Below are 11,832 nucleotides of genomic sequence, written 5' to 3' on the forward strand. Positions count from 1 at the left end.
AAATTATCCTATATAGAAAAAATTTTTTTAAAAATTTTGACAGTTTATGCTGATAGCATTCCAGACTGTCTCTTGTAAATTCAGTAGTTAAACTGAGGCATATTCTCTGAGCAAAATCAGTTTATTAACTATTAACAAAATGGTCAGACTGACCACCTCAATAAGACCAGTGATCAGAATGGGAAGGGGGAACCCTCTTTATTGACATACAAGAAAGTCTTGGAAGTCATGGAACATTAGTTGGCTATACTAAGAAAAGTGGTCTGGCATTTAGGTGAGGCTACTCATGCCCCTCTCTGACAGTTAAGGAATGTCGATTGTTTGTGAGCCCCCTGCCCCTTCTCTTACAATCTTTGCTAGGGGATCAGAACTACCAGAGTAGCTGTACGGGGATAGAAAACATTTGGGGGATGGCATCAGTTAACTTGCTGGGGCTTAAAGACAACAAGCATGTATTCCACAGGCTAACAGTAAGAGAGATAACAATTTTTCCTTTAATTATAAATTCTTGAGCTCAACTCAGGGTAGCTTTAGGTCAGAACTAACTCAGTTGTAAAATAATTATAAATATAATTTTAAAAATATTTTAAATGTCTATAATATTAAATTTATTCAATGTTATTATAAACATAAATAATTTTAAAAATCAGTACAGTAGAAATTACAGGTATTATTAATTTTGATCTTTTCAAGACATATTTTATAAATAAAACATTTACATAGTGCACATCAGGCACTGTGCTAAACCCTTTACAATCATATGATTCTCCCAACAACCTGGCAGCTGAATGGTATTATTTATTATTCCCTTTACATACTAGCAGAACTTGAAGTAAAATAACTTGCCTATATGGTCAGGCAACTAATAAATTTCTAAGGCTGGTTTTGACTCAGATTTGTTTGATTTATGCACTTTCCAGTAAATTACTACCTTAAATAGCGTACTGTGATTTGCCACAATTATGATTTAGTTTGAGAACAAAATTCTGACAAGATTAAATCTAGATTTTTTTTTTTCAGTTACTAATGGAAATATTTAAATCTCAGTTTTCCCACTGCTTTCAGTTAGCACAACTTTTCTTTATATCAGTTCCTTTGTTATCTTAATTTAGCTCCACCTTTTCTCAAGACATTTCATTTGTGGGGGAGGTCAAAGAGAAAGGGGGCTGGTGTTCTGTTTGGATTTGGGGAAAGGTCTTGAGCTACTGAAAAATAGTGCCTAGTGGAGATCTTTTATTTTACAAAATTAACTTATTTAAAAATATTTTACAATTTCTTAACTACATAACTTGAGAATATCACATTTGTTCTAATTAAAACAATTAAATGCATAACTGCCCTATACTATTATACTATAAAAATTATTTAACTTTAAAAAAAAATTTTATTTTTGTAAGCTTTTCTTAATGAATTTCTATTAATTCTGATCAAGTTCCTCTAAAGGACTGAATTAGATTGCTATCTTTTCTGAACTACATTCTAATTTTTCCTTTTTTTTTTCCTAACATTCAATATTACTTATAGGACTGACCTTTCCTGAATTTCTTTACAATTAAATACAAGCTTTTATTACATGAAATTGATTAATTGCAGTAAAATTTTTGCCTTTGGGTTCTTAAGGTTTACAAATGTATAGCTTATTCCAATTTTTTCTGGTGACTTTGTTTCTAGTTTACCAATAAATTTGTACCATTTATAGTACTTAAACAGAGTCAGATATTATTTTAAATTATATTTAACTTTTTAAGTTGCCCCCTGATTTGAACAAGTTTCTCTCTTTTTACTTTGGAACTTCACTAATAACTGTTTTCAGTTTTTTTTTGGTTTCTTCTCAAACTCATTCACTTGGGAATTTCATTTCCATATCCGTGAAATTGCCTTGCTTCTTTGCAGTAAAATGTTTACATTTAAAAAAAAAATTCACTATTTCAGCATTTATAAAATTTGAAAATTTTATTGGAGAAAAAATATTTCACAAATTTAGTTTCTGATTCAGTAGTTCATTTAATTTGGATGAGGCTCTTGCCAGTCTTAGTTTGTTTAAAAAGCAAAAATCAAAAGTGCCATATTGTGTTCAGAATAATTTGTCAGCTGAATCCTAGCAGTTTTAGACCAAATTTCACATAATTTAATAGCATGCTTTTTAGTCATCTCAGGGTGAACTCTGGGGGATGGGGAAGGTTCATTTTGGTGTGCTATTATTGAAACCCATCCTGTCTTCTGCTTATAAGATGGTTTCTCCTAAAGGATTTTTTTTTTTATTGGTAACAGAAAGTTTTCTTGTTTGTAACAGAAAGTGCCAGGAATTGACTCTCTTAGCTATGTAAGTAATTCCCTAGATGTCATATATAGAAAAACCAGATCCCTATAGATAACCTCTACTTACAGAAAGAATAGATTACTACCTCCTGCCCAAAACAGCTGCCAGCTTATCTTTAAGGGACTGAGGGACTTACCTGCTCTGGAAAATTTGAGATTGAGGTCAAGGGGCAGGTCTCCCCATGAAGGAAGACCCTTAGTGAAGAATCGTACTGGCACATCCTACATGGAAAATTCCTTGAAGAGGCTGTCTGAGTTGCCATGGTCCCTTTCAGCCTCCTGACTATCTCAACAACTGTTGTGACAGAAATCTGAAGGATAAAGATTAAAGTTTCTAAGCATATTAATTTATTAGCAAAAGTAGCAATTGCCAATAATTTGAGTCCGGGACCTCCTCAGTAGATATGAGACCATTTGGCAGTTTACACACCATTATAGTCAATAAAGAGGAACAAATCAAATGACATAATCTTGAGTGACATAGGTGTTCATTCTGATTGATTGGCTTTACGTGATGGATATAATTCTTGTGGTTAAAAAAGAGAAGTTAAACAGAGAAGTTAAGGTTGGAACAGTTGGGGATAAGGAATTTGAGGTTTGTGCCCTTGTATCCTGGAACATCCTATTATTAGCACATTATCAGTTATATGAACAAAGCTTTTACAAAAATAACATCTCAAAAAATAGGGAACATTGATAAGAGTCTAGTGATCAGTCTTATAATCACTATGAATTGAATTTGGTTTTCACACCCCACATGTCCAATCAATTGCCAAGTCTTGCCATTTTTATCTTCATAACATCTCTCCTATTTTTCTCAACCCACACAGCTCCCACCTTATTAAAAGGCACTTCATCATCTCTAACCTAAATTATTGCAATGTCCTCCTAATTAGTTTCTATGCCTCAAGTCTCTTCCCTACTGTAGGACCATCCTTCAGACTACTGCCAGTGATTTACTTTAATGACAGGTCTGCTCACATCACTCTGTTATTCTTTCACTTCCATTGGCTCTTTATTGGTTCCTAGGATTAAGTATTAGGGTGTCCCAAAAGACTTAGTGTGACGTTAGGCTTTATGCCCTGTACAAACTCTTCTGTTTGGCTTTTCAGAACCCCTCACAACCTGGCCTCATTGTATGTTACTTCCCCTTCCTTATTCTGTGGTCCAACCAAATTGGTCTTTTTTTCCCCTGTTCTCACACGTGACATTTTCTATCTCCCTGACTTTTCCTGAACCTCCCACCTTGATTCTGCTTCAATAAATCTCTCTTCAAGATGGAGCTCTTCTGCATACAGCATTTCTTGATTTTTCCTAACTTCAAATGCTCTTCCTATCATGTATTTATTCTTTAGGTGCTAATATGTATATTTATTATCTCCCCCATTAAAACATAAGCTCCTTGAGATTAGACATTGACTCTTTGTATCTACAGCTAGTGCAATGCCTATTATGTAGCAGGTTTTTAATAAATTCTTATTGATTGATTGGTTGATATTCTATCCTTAGGCAATAGGGAGTCATGGGAGTTTATTAAAAATTTGGAGTGGTAACATAGTCACATTTGTACTTTGAGAAAATCATTTTGTTGCCTGTGTGAAGGATGACTTGGAGTGGGGAGAGATGTGTGGCAAGGAGATCAATTGGAAGTGTATTGGAATATAGTCCAGGTAAAAGGTGATAGGACGTGAACAAGGGTGGTGGCTGTGTGGGAGGAGAGAAATAGATGGGTGTCGTAAAGGTATAAATGATAAAATTGCGGCTGACTGAGAGGACAGAAGAAAAGAGTCATGAAGAACACCTAGGTTGAGAGCTTGGGTGGCCAGAAGAATAGTGGTGCCCTTCCCAACAACAGGGAAAGGGGGAAAGGGAGAGAAAAAATTCTGTTTTGGACATGTTGCATTTGAGATGCCTCCTGGCTGTTCATTATGAAATGTTCACTAGGCAGCTAATGGTACAAAACAAGACCTGAGCTGGATATGAAGATCTAGGAGTTACCTGCATAAAGATGGTTTATTAAGCCCATAGGAGCTGATGAGGTCAGTGAGTGAGAGAGCACTAGAGAAAGAGGGTCTGTGGTGATGCACTGTCTCCATTGGTAGGCATGGAATGGATGCAGCAAAGAAGGCTGAGAAGAAACAGGTAGAAGAGAACCAGGAGAGGAGCATCAGGAAATCATGGAAGAGGTCAATAGTATTAAATGCTTTAGACTGTGTACAAAAGAAAGAGATTTGAGAACAAGCCATTAGATTTGTTAGGAGATCATTGGTAATTTTGAAGAGAGTCATTTCAGTTAAGTGATGAGAGGTCATAAACCAAATTTTCAGGCCTTGAGTGAAAGGCATGGGAGACAGACATGGATGGAAGAGAGCAACAGAAACTGAAAGAGATGGAAACACTGAGACATGACAGCAGTGCTCACTGAAAATAGTCATACAGCTAATGGGGTGGGGCAGAAACATTTTATGAAAATGCAGCTAAGTCCTACTTTGGTCATCTCAGAGGACGTTGCTGTATTCAGGGGGGGGATACCACACTGAAAGCACAACCAATTGAGTAGTTTTGAAGGTGAAGCATTTGTTATAGAGAGTTGTGATAAGCCAAACCATAATTCAGAGTACCATATAACTAGCCTGTTCATGTAAGTTGCAGGGTAAATTATAACTCATGTTCAGAATCTCCTGTGTCCCTGACCCACAGTCTTTAAAATAATGTTGCAAATAAAGATGCAATGAATTTTAAACATTTCCATAGGATTTAGAGCTGGAGAACCCTTATGGATCACATCTAACTTTAACCCCTTAATTTTTTTTTTAATAAGAAAACCCATGTTCTAGAATGGTTCGGTGGATTGTTCATCTTCTCTCAAAAGCAGGATTTGGAATGTGCTGCTTTTCACCATGTCACACTATATCCATAGCCTCTTTTTTTTTCAGTCTGTGCTATCTGCATTATTTCAAAAATTAAAGACTTAAGGTTCTAATTATCTAGGAAAATCTAATTTATCTTAAGAGTTGTTAATGCAAAATTAGTAAGGTGTTTGTATTAAACATTCAGAAATCAGTTCTCTTAATAATACAGACAGTCTACAATTTTAGTTGCTTTTAATTCCGGTTTTTGCTGCTTAATACTTAGGATAAGATAGTCACACTGGTAGTAAGCAAAGCCTGAGCTTTTGACCTAGGTCATATGACACCAAATCCAGCAGTCTTTTTGTACCTATCTCCGGTTATTTTGCTTCTCACCTTAAGCCTCAGATGGTGTCTTAATATCTTGTCTGTATAGAAAACTTGTCAGTAGTTTGCCTTATAGGCACAGGAGCACCATCTTGTGGCAAGCAGAATAACTAAATCTATAACCCTTTCTAAAGCAACAAAAGCCTTTCAGTACTATAATCTACCTCAAATATTTACCTAGCCATGGGACAAAAAAATTCTATTGTGATGGATTGTATGGAGAGGACAGGTAGGATTTGGACAGGTAGGATTTTTGAAATATGCTAAAAGAAACAAAGGAGCAGTTTATAGAATTTTTGTAAACTCGAGATGGCTTAAACTGAAAGCATAAAGCATAGTTACGGGGAGGAAAGATTTCTTATATCTAACATATTTCTAAGGCACACCGGGGAGGCGGGAGTGTGTTCTTAATATGATATTTCAAACACTATGTGATGAGAGAAGAGACATGTTCTTTTTTCTAAAAGCTGAACTCATTTTACCTTTGAGGACTTAAGGGATGGTATATAGGTATGTTATAGAAGGAAGTGGCAAACCACTCCAGTAACTTTGCCAAGAAAATCCCAGATGGGGTCATAAAGAGTCAGACACAACTCAAAAACAACTGAATTTACATGTGCATTTTGCAGTCTTAAGCTTGAGTTTGAGAATACTGAAGAATTGCTGAGATTAGTTGGGTCTGTTTCACTCAACAACTTTTCTGGCTTTGCATGTGTCCTTCAGCAGCATGGTGGGGGAGTATATGGAGAACTGAATATAGTTAATAGCCCAAAGTTGTAAACAGCAAAGTGCTGTTTGGTTTTCTTCCCATTCGGGAAATCATTCTGAAGATTCCCTTCTCTGGTCCTGATAGCTTTTCCCCTCCCTTTTTTGTTTCTTCAGCAGCGTCAGCCTTTATACCAGAAAGCTGGCGGGTACAATGGGAAAAAAGCAAAACAAGAAGAAAGTGGAAGAAGTACTAGAAGAGGAGGAAGAAGAGTATGTGGTGGAAAAAGTCCTTGACCGGAGAGTAGTGAAGGGCAAAGTGGAATATCTCCTGAAGTGGAAAGGCTTCTCCGAGTAAGCTGTCGATTGAGTACTTAACTATGTTCAGGGCATTGTGCTGGAGCTGTTGGGATAAAATGAGTTCGTCTTGCCTTCAAGGAACTTAGGATCTATTAGAGGAGATAAGAGGTATCTAAATAACTCTAATGGTAGAATGTGATCTCTGGGGAACAGTTTGTGAGCTTGTGGGTAGAGAATATTTCCACATAACTCCAAATCAGAGGCAAAATAAGAGTGAGATACAGCTTTATTTTTGAGGGTTTTTTTTTTTTGTCCCTAAGAACAAATTTTATCTGTACAAGCTTTTCCTCTTTATTGGTCTAGTTTGTTAGCATGGTTGTGAGATAAGGTACTGACCAGTTAATGATGACTCAACAGCTAACCTGACAGCAGCCCTGTTAGTTCAGTTACAGTCAGTTTAACTGGAAAAATTGACTTTTGATGCTCTTGTTTCAGTGAGGACAACACTTGGGAACCAGAGGAGAACCTGGATTGCCCTGACCTCATTGCTGAGTTTTTACAATCACAGAAAACAGCCCATGAGACAGACAAGACAGAAGGAGGCAAACGCAAAGCTGATTCAGATAATGAAGATAGGGGAGAGGAGAGCAAACCAAAAAAGAAGAAAGAGGAGGTAAGACTGGAAAAAGGAATTCTTCCTTAGCCCAGATTCATACTTCTTTCAGAATATCATAAAATTAATTGGGACTGAGACTTAACTCATTAAGTTCATTTCTTAACTCAGTAAGCTTTTACAAGTATAGTCTCAAATAAATCAGTCTCTTCATCCTCCTTTTTTCCCCACTTATATAAGAAACCATATAAATGGAAACAAAGGTTGAGCCTTCTGACTTCTAGACTAATCGAATGTTTAGAGAACTACTTTGGGATTTTCTGCTGAGAAGATCATATTTCTACCTTAATCATTATGTGAGAAAGACAGAAGCAAGGTTCCATTGCTCTCACCTTAATGATGCAAACTTTAGTTGGTTTATATCTTATTGAGCAGGGGTCCCCAATATTTGTAGTTGTAAGCCATTTTTTAAAGGTTCAGATTTTTTTCCTGTTCAGATATTCCAAAGTAGTAGTTACTTAGCTGATGTTTCCTTACACAGAGTGAGAAATCTTATGGATTCATACTGTGTATAAGCTGGTAAGAAGTTCACTTTCTTCAGTAGGAAAGTGGCCACTTTTAGAATTGGGAAGGCACAAGTGATTCAAAACACAAAATTCAGAAGCAGACTTCCGAACTCGAAACCCATACATTTTTCTGTACTTCTGATCTTTCAGTCAGAAAAGCCCCGAGGTTTTGCCCGAGGTTTGGAGCCAGAAAGGATTATCGGAGCTACAGATTCCAGTGGAGAATTGATGTTCCTGATGAAATGGTGAGTCTGGGAATGTGGTTGTGGCTGTTTTCCCTATGTATTCTGTACCAGAGAAAAAGAGCTGGTAATTTCAGTTACACAGGTATGAAGTCTGGGTCTTTTAAGATTCTGTGGCTCTTTGCTCATTTCTTTTTCAGGAGGTGAGAGAAAACTGGAGTGAAGATAGTATGAGAAAGAATTTCACTCCTCTGCTATAAAAATGCAGGAAAAGTTTTGAAATGTGATTGGATGTCTTTCCTCCACCTCCAAGTAGAAATTGAACTGGTCCCAGGGGAAAGCTTCTGTTAATTCTTCAGTATTTTTATTGAGCAGTGTGATTCTCTTTACTGGATTAGTTCCACAGTTGGTACAAAAAGGAATCCCACAATTCCTTGGTTTGTCAGCAAATCCAGAGTAACCCCCACTAACTGCTTTCTTTAAGCATTTACTTTTTAAGTTACAAGTTGGATATATACAAATGATAATTTCCCACAAAGCATCTAAAATAAAATAAAAATTATTTTGATAGATTCCTCAAAATTCTCCAGAATTGTACTCCTTCCACATTTAATGTTGTTTCTCTAATCTCGTTTTTTTTTTTTTAATGAATCTCATCTATTTTATTTTTTAAAATGAGTGGCTAGAACAGGTAAACCACCTCAAAAGCCCCATCCTCTGAGACTTTACTATCATACTTAGTAAGTAACTGTGCAGGGGTGGGGAACCTGTGGCCTCAAGGTCACTTAATAAAAGGATTTGTTCTATGAAACTTGGACTCAGTCAAAAGGCTGAACCCAAGGACCTAGAGGGCCACATGTGGCCTTGAGGCCACTGGTTCCTCATCTCTGGAAGGTCTCTACTGACTTGTCTACTTCAGAACTATGGGTCTCCAATTTTTCCAAAATTACAGAACCCTTTAGTGTAAACCAGAACCCTTGTAGTAAAATCCTCTAAAATGATTTTTTTTAATGCACAAACAACATAAGGTTAATTTAAAGAAAAAAAAGCACAGAGCTTGTGATATTTCAGGTTTCCTTTCAACAGTTTGAGAAACATGGCTTTCTCAACATCTCAGGTAGCTGCCAAGTAGCATTTGAAGTCTGTCACAACTGACTCCCTGTTCCTGTGGAATTACCAGGTTTGATCCTCCTTTAGCAAAGTTATTAGTCACAGTTTGCCCAAGTTGAAAAGTTCTGTATGTTAAAGTGCTGTCTGATTCATATTATCACCAGAGCTCAGTTATCTGTTCTCTGTCATCATGTAGTAAGATCTGAATTAAACTATGATCTATGAGGCCTGTGTTCCTGGGATGGAAAGTTGATCCTCTTCCTGCTTCTGTCATGAGACATTACTAAAGCTTCAAAGATATTCATTATTCTCCATAATCTTGTATCCCAAAGGACCTTAGAAGTTATGTGTGAACATGTTAGTGAGTGCCAATTAGTAATGTTATTGTCAAAGTTAAACTGTCACAAATAAAATCCAGAGTGATGAAGATTAGGGGGAAATGTAAAATGTCTGCTTGCATTAATTTTGCTTTAAAAAAAAAAGATCATGAGGCTTCATCTTTACTTGGAGTCAAGATGGCCCTGGCATCTGAGCTTTCATCATTAGTAAGAGGTGACCCTTAGGCTGGCCTCTCTAAATTCTTCAGGGAATCTGATATAACTGTGGTTCAGGAGTAAGCTTGCTATAGAGAATGAACCACACCAATCATACCATTGTAGGATGGGGAGAGGCAGCTTCTTGGTCAGTTCTTGACAAAGACATATAGGTGTGACAGTGGGAGAAATCAGCTGAACAAAAATCTCATTGTGTAATGTTACCTGACCGTAAGTCATCAGCAAACACTGCTTGGACCATGCTGCTGTGGAAATAAGTTTGATGGTCACTACCCCACCCCCAATCCAATTTGGTCTTGATAGGTTCTGCTCTGTTTCTGTAGGAAAAATTCTGATGAAGCTGACCTAGTTCCTGCCAAGGAAGCCAACATCAAGTGCCCCCAAGTGGTCATCTCCTTCTATGAGGAGAGGCTGACGTGGCATTCTTACCCTTCAGAGGATGATGACAAGAAGGATGACAAAAATTAATTCCATCATGTGCCAGCCTCTGTGTCCCTCAGACTGTGGATTTGAAGTGGGGAGGGTAGAAGGAGCTCTGCTTGTCATGACACCATAGAGGGGGCTTGAGAAGATGTCCTTTGAAGAGCCAGTATGATTCCTGTGCCCTGTAGCAGCATCCCAAGGGCTTTAGGCAGTTCTGTGCTGTACACTTTGCAAACCTGTCCCAGTGGAGGGGAAAAGTGTTTGGGGCAGCCCATTCTTCACTTTGCTGAGAGGAGAAGCAAAGGCCCTTCCATGAAGGACAGACCTTATGGAGCAGGTGTGGGGTCGAACAAAGAGATAGATACTGCAGCCCTTCAAAGAGCATCTCCACAACCCATGGCCGCCTTCCCAATAGTGTTAACTCTGCATTTTTACCACGTAGCATGTGTGTAGTTTTTGGCTATTACTGGTGTATCATTTGGAGGGGGTGGGGGAAGGGATAAAGGGAATGAGTAGGGTCAATTTTTTTTTTTTTTTTGTTAAAATGGGGGAGGGAGGGGGGAGTGAACTGACAATAATCCAGTTCCATGTCCAGAAACTTAACTTTTTTAAATGGTCATTGGCAACATAAATGAGGACTGTGAGAGACTGTACAAAGCTGTGAATGTCTGAAACCTATAAGCCAAGTTATGCTCTGCCTGAATTTAGTGCTATCTCCCAAAAACTACTCCAAGCTGATTGGAGATGGAATTCTAAGAGTGGAGGCTGGGGTCAGGAAGGGAGGGTTTGAAGGGAGAGGAGAGAAGCACAGGTAGGCCAGTCTGTTGTTTAGTTAAAGGTGCTAATTCTTGAAATTGAACCGAAAATCCTACAACCTCCCATCTCCTCCAACTGAGTTGTTTTAAATCTCAGCTTATTTATCCAGCCAATGATGTGTGGAGATAGAGGACAACAGGGCCCATAGTCTTAGGGTAGATAACTCTTGGAGCCTCTGTTTTTTTGGAACTCAGAAGCCATTTATGGTGGGGTTCTAACACTGACAGCACAAGTTTAATCAGATCAACACAAGGGTTGAATGATTTAGAAAGCCTCAGGAAAAGAATGAACTTTTACCCTGGGCATTGGTTCACTTTTAAAAAAAAAAAAAACATGGTTAAAATGGAATTTTTAAAATCCTGGGAATTACCCAGTCCCTGAAGTAATTCATGTCTTGAATCATGAGACCCACCAGTTCTCCATGTCATCTAGGGTGGGCTATACTAGAATGTCACTGTAAAAAAAAGTAAAAAGTCTTTTTTTTAAAAGCATGTTTTTAAGTTTCTGTGAAAACTTTGATTAAAATGTAAACTTGTTGGATTTGAACTTCATACCAAGCTCTGTCAGTTTTTGTCTTAATAAAAATTTAGATTTATAATCCCTGGTTTTTGTCTTGACTCTGAACCTCCTATTGCCAAGAACTTTGGTCTTGAAGTTTTCAACTTGTTGGAAGCTTGGTAACAGAGGACCTGAGGCTGGTCCACCTGTCAGCTTGGTGAGTCCTGGAGGATTTGGAATCAGTTTGGAATAACAGGTGATATTCCTAAACCAGCTGTCTGAATTCTGCTTCGAGGACTAGAAGCACTTTTAAATCTACATAAATGAGAATCATTATTATTCCCAGCACAACTCCTGGTGGCCTTGCTAAGAAAGTGTCAAAAATACTCTGAAACAGGATCTGTTTTTAGCAGACACATGGGGACTATAGCAGACCTAAAATGTAGAGATCCTCAAGATCCATCAGCACCTGTCCCACATATGAGAGCTGCTGAGAGTTTAAGAGACTTG

At 37.7% G+C, this 11,832-nt stretch overlaps 1 protein-coding gene across 6 annotated transcripts in view; it reads left to right on the forward strand.

Moving 5' to 3' along the window:
• Positions 1 to 11,422, forward strand: part of CBX1 (chromobox 1) — a 40,860-nt gene extending 29,438 nt beyond the window's left edge. For 3 of the 6 annotated variants that reach the window (XM_072646176.1, XM_072646175.1, XM_072646177.1), the window contains 4 exons: positions 6,438 to 6,614; positions 7,056 to 7,233; positions 7,890 to 7,984; positions 9,909 to 11,422. In XM_072646176.1, coding sequence (XP_072502277.1) covers positions 6,475 to 6,614; positions 7,056 to 7,233; positions 7,890 to 7,984; positions 9,909 to 10,053 — 558 coding nt within the window. In that variant the 5' untranslated portion in view covers positions 6,438 to 6,474 and the 3' untranslated portion in view covers positions 10,054 to 11,422. The remainder of the gene's footprint in view (positions 1 to 6,437; positions 6,615 to 7,055; positions 7,234 to 7,889; positions 7,985 to 9,908) is intronic. The other 3 variants (XM_072646178.1, XM_072646179.1, XM_072646180.1) reach the window with 1 other exon arrangement.
• The last annotated feature ends 410 nt before the right edge of the window (positions 11,423 to 11,832 follow it).

The sequence above is a fragment of the Notamacropus eugenii genome, chromosome 2 (assembly GCF_028372415.1).
Source record: "Notamacropus eugenii isolate mMacEug1 chromosome 2, mMacEug1.pri_v2, whole genome shotgun sequence".
Classification (NCBI taxonomy): domain Eukaryota; kingdom Metazoa; phylum Chordata; class Mammalia; order Diprotodontia; family Macropodidae; genus Notamacropus; species Notamacropus eugenii.